The 20,017-nt window shown below is 36.9% G+C and overlaps 1 protein-coding gene across 1 annotated transcript in view; it reads right to left on the bottom strand.

Moving 5' to 3' along the window:
• Positions 1-19,333: 19,333 nt before the first annotated feature.
• The window catches only part of KITLG (KIT ligand), a gene marked incomplete at both ends in the record, with an annotated part of 48,405 nt that continues 47,721 nt past the window's right edge, over positions 19,334-20,017 (bottom strand). The window contains one exon of the mRNA XM_079533088.1: positions 19,334-19,454. Within this exon, the coding sequence (XP_079389214.1) occupies positions 19,334-19,454 (121 nt within the window). The remainder of the gene's footprint in view (positions 19,455-20,017) is intronic.

Below are 20,017 nucleotides of genomic sequence, written 5' to 3'. Positions count from 1 at the left end.
TTTTAATCAGATAAGACCCAGTGAAAATTAAGAGCTTAAACACAACCCTTGTATTCCTTCTGTTGAAAATAAGACAATAAAGGTTGTTAGCAAGCAGTGTTTCAATAATTAAAAAAAAAAAAAAAAAAGTTATTTATATTTGAGAACTATCCAGTTATTTTTAGTCTGCATGAACTCTGGTCTAATTTTATACAGCTTTGTTCACTCAAGAGAAGTTCTTAAAAGTTTTTCTGAGGGGGATGGGAACAGTGTAATAATAATTCCTTAGTCATTTGTGGATTTCCTTCTCTTCTGAATAAGATGTTTATGCATTCTATTGGTAGTTGTCAGTTTAAGATATTAGAGATTCATAAAATAAATATGTTCATTGGAAGAGGGTCAGATTATGAAAACTGGAAAAATTGCCATCCTTTCTATAAGTAAAAATACTTTTACTGTGTTCACATACCTTATTCTTGATTTTAGCAAGGACAGAAAGAGTTAAAAAACTAAATATATCTGGATTGACTACTGTTAGCTGTTCCTCACAGTATTCCAGAAATATTCCATATGGAAGGAAGCAGATTTGATATATTTTTCAAGAAGAAACCAAAAATAAGAGGATTAAAATAGATGAAGACTCTTCTGTCATAATTAGAAGCAATTGGTCCCTTGGGTCTGAGAACTAAAGTTTGCCAAGAGAAAAAGTTTCTTAGGAGCAACAGCAGAGAGGAAACAGAGACCACAGTACTACTGTCAGTCTCGGTTATGCAAAAAGATCATCAGTCAGAAAGCTAGAAAGTGTGAAATCAGTCTTTGGGAATAAGATTTCCTAAGGAATAAATAGTATTGTGCTTTTTATTCTATTTGCATTTCAGCACATTGTTTATTTTATTTTATTTTAATTTAATTTTGACACATTTCTTCACTGAGAGGATAGAAATGTTATTTTCATATACAGAGTTTGTAAATTGCCAAATAACTCCACTCATGAATAGTTTTATTCTACAAATAGTTGTCACTATTTGCATTGACACCTTACCTGAATTCAGTTTAAGTTATATTGCAAAATTATTTTCTTTTTAGTTTGAATCTGTGTCACAGTCTCAGCCATTCGCCTTGTATTTTCTTTTTCCATCAAGCTTTTTTTTCTAGTTTTGGTTTTTGTTTGGTTGATTGTTTGGGTTTTTTTTTTTTTTAATTTTGTTTTTCTTCTTGATCTCTCAGTGTTACGCAGCTGTTGTAGTATACAACAGTATAGTTCTGTGAATACCTACTATCCTATATCACTCCAGGTTGAAGCTGTGTGCCTACAAGGATCTGAATGGATCTAAGTGCCTGATAGAGTGAATGGAGGTCAGCTGTGTGTTGTGCAGCCCTCCTTCTTCACGGCTGCTCACACCCAGCCCTGCCTAGGAAGGATCCTTGTGCTGTTGCCTTTGTGGCTTGCTGGATCCTCCTATCATCTGTCTGCTTGCTAGTACAGCTTTTCCATTGTGGAGAGAGAAGCTTTCTGAGAAATGTTTAAGCAGAAAGACACAACTGAGGTGCTGAACATCTTGGTGAGGATGAGCAACATAGAGGAATGTCAGGAGAAGAGCAGAGAATTCAGGATTGTGTGGTTCAAGGACAGCAGGAGATGGAAATGAAGGCTCGGAAGGTCCTCACTGAGGATGGACAGACATTGAGAATGGCCACTGAAAACCTGCCAGAAAATTTCTGAGACTTGTGAAAGGAGCAATTCTGGGAGTATGGGGTACTCTGTGACTACACCTCATGTCCCCATCAACCAAGTGTTCTGCCAGCTCTCCTCCATTCACTTGTATAGCCTGTTGACCATGGAAGGGTTTTACTTCAAGCTTTCACTGAGTTACGTGAGAGCCTGAATGTCAGCTGAATGGATCTCTCTTTCATTCTGTATAAAGTCTGCTCACTGTTAGAAGTCCTCATATATGATTATAATCCTGCAAACTTAGTGAAGGCAGGAACTAGGACTGGATTACAAGAAGGCATTGCTTTTCTCTTGACACTTGAGCGTTACCTCCCTGAATAGATTGCCAATTTGTAATTTTCCTAGTGTACAAACTATCTCATGTGAAAATGTGCTTCCATTTCAGAGTCCATTGTCCTTCAGCTTGTTGTGGTTTCTAGCAAAAGGTCATCAGTAGACGCTTTTTATCTCAGTCAAAATACAACTCCCTGAAAAGTTTCAGAATTTTAGTGGCAGATAACTTACAAGCTTAATAGAGAGTTAAGGTACAATGCTCAAAATCTCAATCTGCTTCATTTCAGGATCTTCTTTTCAGAAATTATGTAGAGGGACAGTATTTGTGGTCTTCCGATATCTAAGGGATAGATCCCTGTAGCCATGTCTGGCAGTTTGCTTGTGGCAAGTTTGTCACCTTTTAAATTAGATATTATCATTTCCTATGTCTGTATCTATAAACAAGTTGCATCTGTAAATGTTTTTCAATTCACTTCAGTACAAAACAAAAAACTTAAGTCTTCAAAACAATATGGCACCCAAAAACTTATTTTTGAAAATTCAATACTAAGAATGATGTAATGTTTTTTCAAATATATTAACATTCTTTAGGCCTTATTTTGAGCTTTGCTTTTTTGTTTCATTTAAGAGAAGTCTTCTGTATCAAATACTTATGTTTTCAGTAAAATCTTTATTCACAATACAAATGCAATGTCTTGCTCACCTCAACAGAGGAAAATAAATAAACATAACAAAGCAAAACAAAAACAAACAGCAAGCTAGTGTTCTTGCTCAGAAATCCTCAGAAATGATTTTAAGAAAGAATTCTGAAAATCCTCTGGGTTCTTTACTTCTTCCTACAGTCATGCTGAACTGCATTGCCCTCTCTGAAACCTACATCTGGTGCTGATATCATCACCCCTACATTTGCTTTTAGACTAGATTTGGGAGAAAGCTTGTAAGTCGATGCTTCAACAGTAGGTCTCTTTATCTGTGGCTTATTTTATTCTGGGCTTTTTGTGTCATCATGTTGGAATACCAAACTAGATGGAGATTTATGAAAATACTCATCTGTTAGTGTCTAACATCTCAATGCTCTGGCATTTCCTTCCAAATTAGATGTAATTTTAATATCCACAAGAGTTTAGCCAGTCTTTTGTTGGGACTGATGATGTGTGCCTGGGAAACTCACTGGCTCTATCTCGTTCTTCTTGGTTCAAGACTAACATCATGTTTGCTGAAAAGCAAATTATAAATAAAAGTGGAATTAGAAATACTACCCTGCATCCAGCGGAACAGGAAAAAATTATCAGAAAATAAATCTGGAGATAAGTTCTTCAATGGAATCTGTTCTCAGGATGCTTTCTATGTAGAATCTCCCTTCAAGTATTGGAAACTCCAATTGTTATGTAGAATATTTGGAATGGTTTATATAAAAAAAGATCACTGTTCAGTGACTATTCTAGGAAAATTTCACTTCATATAAGCTATGAAACTTCTCATTTTTATCATATTAGAAATCACTTAGCCTATGCTACTCTTGCTTCTTGGAAATCAGCAAACTATTTAACTTAGCCCTTCCTTTTTCTTCCACATCCTATTTCATAGTATTTGTATTGAATATTTCTTTCTTTCTTATTCTTTCTTTCTCTTTTTTCTTCTCTTTTCTCTTTCTCTCTTTTTCTTTTCTTTCTGTCCACTGACTAATATCTCTCTCTTATAAAGATAGAGTATTAAACATGTCTATGCTTTCTACACTGTGATGTGTAAGACCAGAATTAATATAGCATCTGGAAAAATATTGCTGGCTCTTCAGGCTCACATTTCTGATTTTTCTTTTTTGTTCAGTGATCAAACATGAGAAGAAACGTGATTAGTGAATGTATTTCTGCACCCTCCATTTAAAGAAGAGCACAAGGCAAAAGAATATGAGACAAGAGAGCAAAGGTACTAAAGAAAAAAACTTAGCATGGGCATTATATCTTTCAGAAAGTACAAATAGAATATTATTCTCCAGCATTTTTCCTACACCTTATTCTATTTCAAGCTTCCTTTCTCTATTATGTTTTTTATCTGTTCTTCTTCCCATCACTAAGACTTGTCTTGTTCGTATAACTCAGGTGCTACAATTGAAACTACCACTCTTTATACCAAAAAGTACTCTAACTTTCTCTGGAAGGTTAGAATACCTCCTACCAGTTTGGTGATGGAGCTGCCAAATGCTGGTGGGTGTTGGACTAGACAACATCTAGGCATCCTTTCCAACCTATTCTATGGTTTTTATTTGATTCTGTGCTTTAAACATAGACAATGGAACATCTGTCTGCCAACTATCCATCTTTGAGAATTGAATTGCACCTTTTATGGATCAAATATTGGCTGTTATTTTTATATGTTGTAACACATGCCTGAGAAAATACATATTTACTTGCTTCCTTGCTAATCTTTTGCTTTCCTAGCATGCTACAGAAAATTGAAAATTGAAAGCAAAATAATCCACATCCCCCAACCATTCTGCAGTGTCTCTGCCAATAATAGAGGGCTTGTTCTTTCATCCTCCCCTAAAACCCTTTACATGAGACACTCAGCGCTGCTTGTCCTTGCCTTCAGCTGAGATCAGTTCATTGTGTTCAGCCACTGCAAGCTGGCATCTGCACAAGACTGTTTTATGGGGCTGTACATGTTCAGATGAAATACAGTTAATACATTTTGTTGTGCTTCTGTGCCTGGGTGAATGTGTGCCAGTGAAGTAGAGGAGCAGATCACTCACAAAGAGTAAGCTGGCACTGACCTATCATTTTTTTGAATTTTGAATATTGGGACTTGTACACATGTGGCTGTGGGTGCAGCTTTAAGTTTGAGTTTGACTTTGGACAGGATGGCAACAAACATTCTACAGATTAGAGATGGATACTGAAAACCACCCTCCCTCCTCTGCTCATTCAATTCTGCACTTGCTATCTCCTCTCTGCACTGCAGCTAGTAACAAGTTCCCAAATAATCTCAGGTGCAATAGGAAAAAACCCTACAGGTCAAAGGATTGAATTCCAAGAAAATAAGTGAAAAATAAAGAAGTCAGAAAGGCATGTTCTGAGTCAGACTGCAGACTAAGAGGGAGTCTCATTAAAGGCTCTTCCTGCCAAATGCTGTTCCACTTGTCTTCAGAGCTGTCTGCATTAATGACTACCTCCACTTGGAAGTTATTTACATAAAGTATTGTTCTCATGTCACTTCTGCAGATAGCAACTCCTTGCTAGGTGAGAGAAAGAAAAACAGCAGCCTGCAAATGACGTCAGAGAAAGCTGAATTTAACACGTGGTGGGAAGAATGAAATATTCCTCCTATAATGCCCACTGTTGCACAAGGGGAAATGCATTGCCACAGGGTATGCCATCAAACACATCCCTCCCAGGTACGTCTTGCAGTGAAGGTGATGATCTTTGCTAGCATAGTCTGCATTTCCATACCCGCCGTTATTTGATGTATTTGCTTGCTTCCTTGTCTTTCTTGGCAAAGATGGATCCATAAGATAAAATAACTGTGATCCAGGTTGTTGAGGAGAAATCACGGGAATGGGAAAATTACAGATTTGTTCAGTGTTGGTCTGAGTAGCATTTTTCTATATCCTCTGTGGGAACAGTCTAGCATCTAGCCCTTGTAACTTGCAGTGGAGCACTTCATGGAGATACAAGTGTCATTGCCTGTGTGCCAAGTGGGCAATTTCCACATTGCTCCTACCTCTACCTGTGTCCTGGATCAGATTCAGGTTCATAGAGATAGAGAAACAAATGCAAAATAGTTTGAAACACTGCATCTCCTCCTTGAACTTAATTAGCATTTTCCCCTCAAAAGTAGAACATTCCGATGCATAATGATAGTTAGGTGTGATTTAAATTCTATTCAAAATGAGCTTCTTTTGTGGTTTTGGCCTGTGATACAGAATTGATCAGAGAGATTTTATCTGAAAGCAAACCTTACAATTTGCAAGTTCATTAGTAATATAGGCGATATTTTTAAAGACAGTTGCAATACACTTTGAATAGGTCAGTGTTCCAAAAGTTGCCATAATCTGATGCTAGCATTTGATAGCCTGAGGATCTTCACCTAAAGAAGAGAGAAATGGATTACGGAACCTCTGAGTATATCTAAAAACATAGGCTCTATTACAGATGGTGGCTGCTGAAATGCTAGCTGTTATTCATTCCAATACAATTCAGGGAGCTCCTTAATGTATGTTGGTTTGTTTCTAAAATGTAAAACTTGATTACTTGAAATATCTGTAATAACTAAAACCCAAAAGTTCATTTCACAGAAATGAATGAATATTTAGAGATGTAATTGCTGTATAACCTATATAATGTTCATTTATTAAAGATAATGAAAAAGAAAATGTTAACATTCTGGGAAAGTCCTGCAATAACCTTACATTATTCAAATACATTACAAAGTTGGGTAGATAATTATTTCTCAGATAATTCATGTTTTTCAGCTTTACATATCACTTTTGTCCAACAGGTTTTGATGCTCTTCTATTGTTGGCAGTTACATCACACCAGAAATGTTCCAGGACTTCTGACTCTTTTTTTCTGCAAAGTTAAGTTCTATTACAGCAAGATTCAAATTAAAGTATATATTTTTTTCTCATTATTTACTGATTGTTGGACAACTTAATTGAAAATGAGACTTTTTACCAAATGAACTCAATGTCTTTCAAAATACGTTAACTTCTTTGGAAGTGGACAACATTTGTTCATATTCAGAAGATTCATTCCTGGATTTAATCAGGAGTGGCTATTCTGGAATAACTCCTACGTAGGCAAACTTTCTTCAGAAACAGAGCTCAAATTTTTTCTTTAAGGAAATTCTGCACTGCTGAAAAATGTTAAGTTTTGAAGTAACTTTTTTTCAGAAAGTTTAAGGAGGAAAAAATGTAGGGAACATTTTGATATGTATTGAGGATTCTTAAAAGGAAACTTCAGTAGCAAATCAGCTATTCGATGTTTGGAGAAGTTGCCATATGGCTGCTGAGGCTCACAGTGACTTCCTAGCTAAAAGACATATCTGAAATAGCTGTGTCTAATTCCAACATAACACACTCAAAAAAGAGAGACTGCCAATATTCAACTTAATCTCACTGATGGAAGTCACTCTATGACTGGACTCAATTACCGTTGATTTATCATTTGTGAAGATCCCAGCTGGTTCTGGTAGCTGTAAAAATAATAATAATAATAATAATAATAAAAAATTAAAATAAAGTTCTGAATAACAGAACTTTAAATCATAAAAATATACGGGAACATCTACTGGTCTGTTCTTCAAAAGATTGTATAGTTCACAAGAAGTACACTGACACAGAAAGTATATAAGCAACAAGATCTAACTTGGATTCTTATAGGAGAAAAGTAAAATCTATAACACATTTTGCTGTTATATTATCTACTATTCCAGTCCAGAGAAGTAAGAATATACTTTCATCCCATTTCAGATACCAGCCACTTCAAGAAAAACTTGCTAGTTTTTGTACAACATCTCTTTGGATGCAAGTGAAGGAGTAGGAGAGTCCATAGGACAAAATAAGTGAAACTTGCTGGAAACATGGCCTGTGAAGGAGACAGAGATGTTTAATCTGGAAATAAAATAAATAATCTGTTTTCTCTTCTGAATGCCTTTAGGAAAATAAGTAACAAATTCAGCAGAGGAGCTATAAATAAGACACCAAAAGAGAGAAGAGTGATGCTCACATGAGTACATACAGAGTGACCATGGGCTTTTTATTATTAACAGGGAAAAATGTCTTGCTACAGAACTGACAAAGATGCAAATGATTCTGCACTGGATGGGATTAACTATTATTTTGGCTATTTTCCTAAAAGAAAAAATATTGCAAACGATTAAGAAGTTGCAACATTAAAAGAAAAAGGAAGAAAAAAAGGAAAGTACAATATTACTTGGAATAGGCAATGCAAATAGCATGATTGCCTGAATTCTTAAAGGAAAAAAATTGTAGGCAGTAATGAATTTTGTATATTGCAAAGTGAATATATTCAATAGCCAGATTATATATAATTTGTGTTACTTTTCCGGGGTAACTTGAGTTTGTATCCTCAAGGTTACATTGGGAAGTAAATTCTTCACTTTAGTACTTGTAGAAAAATAAATAAATAAGCAAGTAAATAAATAAAAGAGAAACAACAACAACGTGTCTCAACTAACTGGAAATTAGGCAGGAAAGGAATGTTCCAACTTATTAATTATCAAAAGTCTAGTTTCTAGGGAACAACTTGAGAATTGGAGCTTGTACTTTGATGTTTCTGGATATCATAACACATGACCAAGTATCAGCTTTTATGTTGTTACACTCAATTGCGTATCTAAATGTTATATATCATGCCTGTTATTTGGTAGGATTATTTGATTATTTGCCTGCTTGCTCTATTGGCATGTTTGCTTATTTATTCTTAATAGTGGGCTGCAGTTAGACAGCTGACATAGGCTACAGTGAGATTTATCACATACTCAGGTGTTTGTTAGCAGACTTTTGCTGGAGGTAATCTTTCACTCCCAAGCTGGCAGATGTACAATGAAATAGATCTTCCACCCTTGGAGGGCTATATCATCTACCTCAGCTTTGTTTTTTAAATAGGAGCATTTTTAAAGTGTTTCAAGCTGACTTGGTGATTTTATATTTCAGCAAGTGAGAAGTTTCCACTTGAGCTGTTCCATCAACTTGCTCTAAAGGCAGCAGTCTCAAGCAGAGAGCTTCTGATAAATGACAGGAAACAGTAACATACACCACCCCTAGAGACCTCTCTGCAGTTATTTTTTTAATACAGCTGTAGCTTTGGTTGATTTCCATAAATGTTAATTTCCAAAACATGTATTGGAACAGAAAGAAACTTGTAATTACACTGAAGCAGTTAATGAAGAATAAGTCATGAGATAAGTTCAGTTCAGAGTTGTATTTAGCACATTGAAAGCAAGTTTAATACCTTACTGAGAGCGCAGAGAACTATTTAAGTGCAGTAAAATGGTTTTGATCAGGTTAGGTGAAAAATTATTACAACGGATACTATATGCTCTTCAAAGAAAAACTTGTGTTTTCTTGTTTTGCTGCTTCCTCCTCCTTCTAGGAGGAGCAACATCAAGTAGATGGCATGTTCTGATATTTCAAAAGCTTTATTTCATTGCCAGAATCATATGATGGCTGCCTTTGTCTCCTGAATTTGAACCCTGCCCTTCCTAGAACACTTTTATGACTTTATAGAATCACACATGAGAGTTTGATATGGAAATAAGATTCATTTTAAAAACAATTTTAAATAAAATTATCGTTTACTGCATAGTAAATTTGTTTATGTATATCTTTCTGATTACATTCTGATTAGTTCTGATTAGATGGATATTTTCAATGCACAAAGTCATTTACAAATCAGCAGATTAATTTTAGGAATCCCTGTTTGAAACTATATGATTTATATACAAGAGTTCCATATTATTAACAAGTCAATGTGAATCAGTAATTTTCTATTTTTCTATTTTCTTCCCTTTTCTCATGTCTATTCTGCCCTTTCAAAAAAGTAATTCAGTTCCAACAAAGACTTACTTATATAATTTTGGAGTTTCGTTCCCTTAGGAATTCAATACCTAGTAATAAACACACATTAATTTAGTGGGCCATTTCAACCCTTGGGAAGGGCACATAGTTTAATAGTTGATCTAGTTGATCACAGAATCATTTAATTGTATAATGGCTTAAATTGAATCATGTTCCAATGCCCCTGCCCTGATCAGAGCCTCCACTCACTAAATCAGGCTGCTCAGGTCCCCATCCAGCCTAACTCTGAGCACCTCCAAAGATGGGGTATTTACAACTTCTCAAGGCAATATATTCCAGTGCCTCACCACCCTCTGATTAAAAAGTTGCTCCTAACATCTAGCTTAAATTTCTCCTCTTTTGGTTTAAAGTGATGTGCCCTTTTCTTATCACAATTAGACTCCTTAAAATGTTAGCCTTTCTCCTGTTTACAAGTTCCATTCAGGTTCTGGAAGGCCACAGTGAGATCTCCTGGGAGCTTTCTTTTCTCCAGGCTTAACAAGCTCAGCTGCCCATCTTTTCTGTGAGGTGCTTCAGCCCTTTGGTCATCTTCAGGGCCTTCCTTGGAGGGACTTGGAGGGACTTGCTCCATCTTGCACTCATTATACTTCTTATGCAGAGGGCCCTCTCGTTCCATTCTCGTGGGCCCATTTTTGGAGCTTGTCCAGGTCCCTTTGGATGGCATGTCTTCCTTCTTCCATATCAACTGAACCATTCAGCTTGGTGTCATCAGCAAACTTGCTGAGACTGCACTCAATCCCAATGTCTGTGTCAGTGATAAAGATTTTGAAGAGCACCTGTCCCAAAACAGACCGATGGGCAACACTACTTGCGACCAAACTCTACCCAAACATAGATCCATTGACCATAACCCTCTACCTGTTGCCATCCAACCAATTCTTTATCTACCAAATAGTCTAGCCTTCAAGTCTGTATCTCTCAGATTTAGAGAAAAGAATGTGATGTGGAACCATGTCAAAGGCCTTACAAATTTCAGGTAGATGGCATAATTTGCCCTTCTTTATCTACTGATGCCAACACTCCTTCAGAGAGGTCCACCGGACTGGATGTACTCCTTGTCTTGCATGTGCCTTAACTTAGCTTCCAGAAGGATCTGTTCCATGATCTTCCCAGGTACAGATATGGGGCTCCCCAGCTCCTAATTCCCCAAGTCTTTCTTTCCCTCCTTCTTAAAGATTGGAATGATATTTCCCTTTTTCCTTCCACAGAGGACATTATCTGGCAACTATAACTTTTTGAATATGATGAAGATTTGCTGATGAGTTCTGCATAGTAGGATTCAAGAGGCTTGGCTGAGCAATCCCTTCCTCACCAACCTCAATCTGCTTTGCCTTGCTGAGTGCCAATCAAAGCTCACCTACTCCACCTTCTAAGCTTAGAGGGGACAGCTTTCAGAGTCTAAGTCTTGCCTGAACAGAGATCAGACACCCACCTTCACACCACCACACCCAAGGATTACAAGGCCGAGTCCTCCTCTCTCTGTGTAGATTAATCATTAATGTGTTTGCCCACAGGAAGGAGGATAGGTGAAATCATAGTTTCTGAACATCCTACCAATCAGGTTGGGAGCAAGGCCCTGCTCCTCCCTCCCTTTGGATAAGGGTTACTGTGCAAATGCATCATGAGCCTCTTGGGATCAGACAGGAGGTAAGATGAAGACAGAGACTACATTGCTCACCACAGCCTGCAGAGAGACTGTGAAGAGAAGAGGTTGTGTACGTCATTAACATTCCAAAGCCGTACATTCCCCTCTCGGTGTCTGACTAGACGGTGCACACAAATCTGGATACTGAATGGCCATAAGAAGATGCACGTGCTGTTGGGTTGGATGTTTTGCATGTTTTGGGTCATGAAAAGCACAGCCTTTCTCAGCCTTTGTCAATATGAAGAGGGAGGGTAATTGACATGGAGGTAAGGTATGGATAGATTATGGGGTTGAGTGGACTCGTGGCTGGAGAACTGAGATCACAGAAGATGGTGAACAAGATGAAATCCAACAAAATGAGCACAGGCTGTGATCAGACTGACCGAGACCAGCCTGAGATTCACCACAAGGAGTGGTTAAGCTTCAGTCTATCTCTTCAGGCAGCTTTTTAAACAGGAACCCATGAAAATTGATTACAAAAACTTGACTATCTGTTGCTGCTTTAAATTTAATGGGCTGTCATAGAATCATTATTGGTTGGAAAAGATCTCTAAGACAGACTAGTACAACTGTAAGCCCATCACTACCATACCCACTAAACCACATTTGTCAGTGCCACATCTAGATGTTTATTGAACACCTCTAGGGACAGTGATTCTACTATCTTCCTGGTTGGCCTGCTCCAAAGCATCACTACTATTTCTTAAGAGAAATTTTTCCTAATATCCAACCTCAACCTCCCCTGGCACAACTTGAGGCCATTACTTCTCATCATTAGCTATGCAGGAGAAGAGGCTGACATCCACTTCTTCTTTTCAGGAGATAATGGGATTAACATACCTATACAATGCAACTATTTTTTTCTCTGAGGAAAAACTCACAGGGAATTTCTGTGCTCATAGCCAGCATATGAACAGCTGTGTAATACTCAGCTCCCTACTTATAGATTTACTGTGTCCAAATCTTGTTGTTCTGTTGATCTCACTGTTTATCTAAATTACAAAAATAACAACTTTTGAGATTAAGCCACCTGGAACAAATTCAAAAGTCTAATATTTAGCTAAACAGTTAGAAGTCTTCTCTTCCTAAACAGCAACTCAAATCTTTGCTACCTATATAAAGGGCTGTAGTAGGGCTGCTAAACATAACTGGGTTGCAAAAAGCTTTAATTTGCAGAATATGACTCAACAGGAGAGCATGGGAAGTCAGGGATTGAGGCTGAAGTAGAGTCTGGACAGCTGCAGGACTTAAACATGTATGCATACAAGAAAAGAAACCTAAGGATCTGGGGAGTTTGGAGTTTCTAGATATGGCCCAGGCTGAAGAGCCAATGGCCTGTTTGAGTCATGCAACACAGAATTAGAATCTCAATGGACCTGCCACCTTGGTGGCCTAAATGGAAATATGATAAATTTGTTTTAGGTGCCCCCAGGGCTATGTAGGTATGTGTGGTTCTGGCACATGCGGTTCTGGCACATGCAATCACAGAGAGGTGATGGTGCTGAGCTGCAGATGGCTGTGGAGGCATCACAGGGTGTGGCACCCACTGAGCCTTTTGATCAATGTATAGGACTTGGCAATCCTGAGGCTTGCTCTTGCCAAGGACTGGATTTGTGAAGAAATTCTGTAACATGCAGCTTTCCTCCAGGGTATATGACTGAAGTTCACAGTAGTTACCTGTAAATTTTGCTAAGTCTCAGCACCGTCTCTTCCTTCCCTCCCAACACCCCTCCATCACACAAGCATGCATACACTACATTATGGGTACTGTAATGTGGTTATTTAAAGGGTTGCTGTATATCAGCAATTCTACTTGAAATGCAATACGTACCCTGTTGTAGATTGTATTGGCATTATTCATTTGCACAACTATTTTTTGATGCAAATGTTGAAATATTTAGAATAAAAAGATGAGAACACAAAGCTGAGTTAACTGGATTCTTCTGAAACAATACAAAAGAATTAAAAACAAAACACCAGGAAGTACAGCAATATTGATGGGATACTTTCTTCTCAACTTCCTGCAAAGGAGTAATTGCACCAAAGAACTCATTGCATTATTCTTAGGGATAGGCAATTCAAAAGATTTAGATGCTACGTCTCTCCTTTCACTGATGCTATTAATTCGTTTTGAGACACATCCCCACTTTGTCATTTCTGAAGGTGAAGGCTGTTCCATGTTTTGTTAATGATGACAGCATTGCTGAGAAAAAGGAAGGCCTAAAATATTTAACTTTAAGAACATGACAGATTAAATAACCCTTGGGGTCCTAATAATCATCAATCACAATGTAGGAGATGACAAGGTGAAATTTCTCAGATGACATTCTGTCACTTGGGCTAGTCACTTAAACTGACAAAAGCTATACATTCTGCTCTGTAGCTTCTTTATTCTAACTGGGCCAATTTTACTATCATGCTGTTATCCTGCACAGCAGAAGTGATGACAAACAAAAGAGGCTTTTGTGATCTCAGTCGAATATTTTACCATGAGCTCAAGAAAATATCTTCTTTGCCAATAAGGAATGAAAATTGTCCCTGTATTTTGTGACTGGCCAGAAGCCCAAGGCTCACGTCTGCCTGAAAAACAAGTCCAGTCTGTATTTTAGTTTCCACTTGCTTATTGTGGGATCATGTAGAAAGGGCCACAAGTCGAAGGAACTATAATTGCATTAGGGCTTCTTCCTGTTACATGTTGAAATAACTTTCCTCAAAATACGGTGGAAGAAAAAGAGGGCTGAATTTCCATTTGTGCATTCTTCACAATTATGGTCATCTGCTTTAATTTTACATTATTTTCTGTTACACATCAGCACATAGTAATTCAGTATAAGCATATAACAATACAAAACTTGATTGTGTTAGCACATACTTCAGTGTAGTTATTGGGAAACTTGATCCCTCCAGAAAGTTTGAACTTTGGAAGACAATTTAACAGTAATGACTGCATGAAAGCATTAAGGGATTGGATACATAAATCATTAATATAGCATGAAATCCTGAAAAAGCCCTACTCATTAGAACACAGAAGGAAAAATTAATATCACCAAATAAATGTACGTACTGCCATTCAGAAACTTTCAAAAGCAAAAAAATATATTCAGTACTCTATGTTTGTTAAAATGTAATAAAAATACATTAGAGTCACTGAGCAATCACTGAGCACAGCTGATGTAAAATAGTGCAATTTTATAGAAGTGCTGAGTTGTTCAAATGTATTGCTACCAAGAAACAGTAGGTGAGCATAATAAACAGCATTTTTCTGATTGACAGAATTAAGAAAATTATTAATGCTTGCCATCTCTTGGACAAAGTTTTTTTTTGTTTTCATCCACTAAACAAAATGATTATATTAATTGTTTTGGAGACACTGAACTTGGAAAACTGAAGTTCATTGTTTCCTTCAATCCTCTGGCACGTGTAGTTCACCAGAGTTCAGATTAAGTGGTGGTGGTGATGGAGAGTTTTCAGTCAGCATTGTGTAATTCATATAAAAAAAAACATCAGAGTACCAAAACTTGTTGGTGCCTCTTTGGCTGAAGTTATGTCTAATTTCTCAATATTTAATTCACTCTTTTCTGTATCATAGAATCATAGAATGGCCCAGGTTGAAAAGGACCACAATGATCATCGAGTTTCAACTCCCCTGCCATGTGCAGGTTCGCCAATCACTAGACCACGCTGCCCAGAGCCACATCCAGCCTGGCCCTGAATGCCTCCAGGGATGGGGCATCTACAACTTCTTTGGGCAACCTGTTCTGGTGTGTCATCACCTTCAGTGTGAAGAACTTCCTCCCAGTATCTAACCTAATCCTCCCCTGTCTCAGTTTAAAACCATTCCCCCTTATCTGTGTGAACTACAGTTACCATGAACCTGACTTTGGTGAGAGCTGTTTTGACAGCTCTCACTATGACACATCCCGCCATTCATTTTGTTTTATATAACTTCTAGATCAAGCCTCCTTCCTTTTTGGTATATTAATGATGTCTTCCACATTATGCTCATCTCCATACCCTGCAGCTACTTAGTGCTTGTTTAACTCTAGCTGTGCTGAGTGTGCATTGTACTTTCAACCCACACATGCCACTGGTGCTACTTCTCAGGTCATGAACTTCTGCTACACCATCAATTCAAGCCTGCTGCAACTTGGTCTTCTTTAAGCCCATCAGAGAACCACAGAATCACAGGATGTCTGAAGTTGACAAGGACCTCTGAGTCCATCTACCCTAACTCTACTCATTCAGAGCCAGAGCAAAGTGCCCAGGCCAATGACCTAGCAGTTTCTGAAGATCTCAATGGAGGAGATTCTGAAGCTGGAATAATTTGCATAATCAGAGATACACACCGGATTAGAACTGGAGATTGATAATGAGGATGTATGTTTTAGTGGCACAAAACTTCTAAATGCATGATTAAGAAATGAATGATTATGAAGGATCTCGCGTCTAGTAGCATCTAGATACTGTGGCAGGAAATTCTGCAAGAAGACAACAGGATGTTCAGAAAGTCTTAGGACTGACACAGATGAGCAGAGGAACATACTCATTGCTTGGCAGTGCATAATATCTTTATTTAGAACAATAAAGTATATGTATATAATGTAAATTTCAAATTTGAACTGGTATAAAAAAGGGATCAGGGAAAACATCTATCTTTAAGAGGACACATATATACATACACACCACATTACGTAAATTTTATTACTGCCAGTCAGAATGTATCTATGCAAGACTGTGATGACATTTACATTGAGATAAATGAATTTGCCCATGATACAACCAGCAAATGTCTGTGTCTCTATCACTAAAGAGTCTGAAGTTACTGCGTTCTGTCACTTCAATAACATAAAAGCAACATGCCACCATCACTGTACATCTGCATTCAATAGATGTCAGATTCCTGAACTGAAGGATGTTGGATAATTCTTAAATGTAAATCTAAATCGGAATATCTTTATGTATATGGTTAGCTTTTCTGTTTAATATTTGTACTGTGTGTACTGAATAGTCTCAGTGTATGACAAAGAGAGAGCAACAGAGAAAACAGAGCTGGTGAAGATCAGAATCTAAAACATGTGCAGGCTGTACATATACTCCATAGTATAGCACATTGGTGCTATCATAAGCTTACTTATACAATGACCTTGTGATTAAATAAGTACCATTAATTTATTCAAGTAAACACATACCTAAAATAGCACATTGAGTTACTCTGTATATCACTATCTGCTTTTTATTATCACAAGGCATGCAAAATTCAACAATGCCAAAGGAAACTTAAAAATGTTAGTTCCTCACGAAATGATAGAAATCTGAAACAAACTTGATTGAGTTTCTTATTTAAAACAAACAAAAAACAAACAAACAAAAAAAACCCACACAAAACCATTTACTTTTCCCCAAATTCATTTTAAAAGAAAGGGTGTTCATTTTTGAGCTTATACAATGTTTACCCAAAAAGTCTGAAGAAGTGATCACTATTCAGAGGTCAGACAGGCTACAGCTGGATAAAGAAGCAATTACCTATTTCTGCCACCACTACTTTCACAGAATTGGATTCAAAGGTATCTCACAAATCATCAGTTTTTCAAAGTTTCAATGCTCATCAGTTTTTCAAAGTTTCAATGCATGTAAAATTAAGTCCTCCTTGGTGAATAGATAAATTGGGCACAGAAACCTTGAGATAATTTTTATGATCACATTTTCAAGTGTCATGCCATCCACTTGCTATCCATTCATATTTATAAATATCCAGAAATGTCCTTCTGCCTTGCAAAATGGCTGAGACCATCCAATATTTTGTTCAAATCTCTCAAAAATGGGCAGGAAGAACAGGGAAACCATGGACTCTGTCAACAGTTTTGCTACTCTGTTGTACTATGTTCAGTGCATACTCAAAATCAGAACAGACTGTGATGTCAGGTTGGAAGTTATATACATGAACTTTCTTTGAGTTTGCATGTACCCTTCAATTTGCTTTACTCCATAGCAGAGATTAAAGAATGTGACATATGAAGGTGACATATCTATTATTTTAAGATTTTACTCTTGGAACATGAATATTTTGTCACCATCTATCTAGGCTTAATGTATGTTTCCATTTAAACCTGTCATTTTATCTTTTACTATTTTATGGGTAGATGGTATAGTAAGGACTCTGAAACACCATGTGTTTTGAATGTCAAAATATAATTTAAGGCACACCAATATGTAATGTTATTGTGCATTTGATTCTCCAGAAAATATGTGTATAAGAAAACTAATATTCTCATGAACAAAGAATGTTAATAAATACAAATTTTTGTTTAAAGAATCATTGAAAAATACTGTAAAACTTAGAATATATAAACTAGCTTTGAGTACATACAAAATAGCAATGTGAAATATGTTGTTTTGTAAAATATGTAAGGATAGTGGCTTCCACTTATTGTTGGTTGATACTTTTGAGCTCTGACAAAACATACATACAGTATTCTTCACAAAACCCATAAGGTGCACATTTCCTATAAGTTCGGTCATGCTGACATTTCTTTCAGGGTAACTTTTATTCAGTTCATAGGCCTAGTGAGTAAAGAACTACATTGGCAAATTTTTGCAGATCTAAAATTTGCAATGAGCCTTATTTGCAGAAGTGATGAGCAATCTTGATTATTTCTCATTAAGTGGTGAGTTCTCCTGCACTTCTGAATACAAAAGGTTTGATTCTCTCACCAAGCTTCTTTTCACATAATTTAAGCTACATTCCTCAGATTATAAAAACCTCAAAGCTCTGCTAGCATTAATGGGACTGTGCTAATTTATGCCAACTGAATGAGATTGGAGAATACTTTTCTGATACCTAGGGTGGACAAAATATTATTTTCTGACACTCAGGCAGGCCTTAGTATAAGAAAGGAAAAAATTAGATCTATGTGATCAAATCCTGGTACAGGTGAATTCAAAAGAAATTTCACCATTGACCTCAGTAGTGTCAAAATTCCAAGAAAAGTAGCTAAATGCACATATAAGCTCTGTCATCATAATAAAGTCCTGAGGTTTTTCTTTCTCAGTGAGTATGAAAGCCAAAACAGTTTTACCAATAACACACACACACACACACACACACACACACACACACACACACACACATTATATTACACATATGTTATGCTCTTTCTATGCGTGGCTCTCAGAAAATTTATCAGATGATAAAAAATTCCACAAAAATTCTTTCAAAATTAATCCCATCAGTGTACCAGCAGATTTTGGATGATGGTATTAGATATATTGTTTGCCTCTTAAATTGCCCTGTGTGGAGTCAGGACTTGATGATCCTCAGAAGTCCCTTCCAACTCAGGAAATGTTATGATTTTACAGTGAAGTTAGACTATACTTTAGAGAGAACTCCAACTTTCTCCAAAACATTAATAAGGTGTTCCTTGTTTTATTTTTATTTTTTCAACATTTTCAAGTAATTCAAACTAAGATTCTTACTGACATAGCCAGTTTGATGACGGATGGCAGTTCGTCATCTGAAGTGAACCACCCTTACATTCTAAAGTAGAAACCTCTAATACAGATAAATGATTCATTACCATTATCTAGAAAGAGTGAAGATGAAAAGATGCATGACTGTACTTGTAACTTTTATCACAGTATTTTTAGGATTTTCTTGAAAATGCCTGTACATCAAACTTGTACAAGATTTCATGGATGCTACAGCAGCAGTAGTTGTAGAAGACAAGTGGAAATTAAAGCCTTTCTCTTTTGTTTCAAGAGAATTAATCTTAGGAGTGGAGAATGTCAGGATAGTAAAGCTTACTAATAATTAAAAACACAATGCAAATATTAATTACAGCTGACATAAGTAAAAGCTAAATACACTCTCAGGATCTTTCAGATTTTCTATGCTATACATTTGAGAACAAGTTATCAATGGCATGCATATTCAGCATTTGAAATGCATTTCATGGGTTTGTCTTTATTGTGATGTTTGAACGCAATTCAGACTCTTTACTCTCCCTTCCCTTGGTATGGCTGGAAATTTCACCAGTGTTCACATCTCCAGCAGTTACTTCTAATGCTTCAAAGCTCCATGATGTACTGTAATGTCCTGTTTACTTTGTCTTCATCCAGTATTTACTTCTCCTGAGCAGACACCACCGAAGCTGATGAACTCTTGAGACTTTCCGTGGTGGGCATGTAGCCACTTGGCATACAACAGAGGCCACGTGTCACTGTACACATGACTTTTGCCAGGAATAAACCCAGTTCTTTATAAGTGAAACGCTAGCAAACTGGTCCACGTCATGACTTTACTTTCAAGTTTTATATACAATATTGAAGAGTGCGTTATCTTATATCCATTTCTGCATTTTCTCTCAGTTCAAACTATTCCATTTGAAGACACCAAGGTAAGGTAGAGGACACAGAACTTAAATTAAGGATGCAAAGGTTTTTATGATTTTCAATGTTTCCATATAGTTAGAGGCATTTGAAAGATGTTCTTTGTTCTGGACATGTACTTTCTTTGTCAGAGTCAGACGCAAGTACAAATGCAATTAAAAACCCCAAATGCCACACAAAGAAGATATTCACATAAGGTATAGTCCTGTTAAGTTCACACTCTTCTTATTGTTGTTCGATTCAGTGTTGGTTTCACAGTAAGAAACACAAAATTGTCCTCATTTCTATGTCATGTCTATGGAGTCATGGGCAGCAACAACAGATGCAGACTCAGTCTGTCACTCCAGAAGGAATATGAATGTGCTTAAAGCTGCTTCATTTATGAAGCAAACATGGAACTGTTACC

This window comes from Tetrao urogallus, assembly GCF_951394365.1.
Source record: "Tetrao urogallus genome assembly, chromosome: 1".
NCBI classification, from domain to species: domain Eukaryota; kingdom Metazoa; phylum Chordata; class Aves; order Galliformes; family Phasianidae; genus Tetrao; species Tetrao urogallus.
This window is presented reverse-complemented; position numbering and strand designations above follow the sequence as displayed.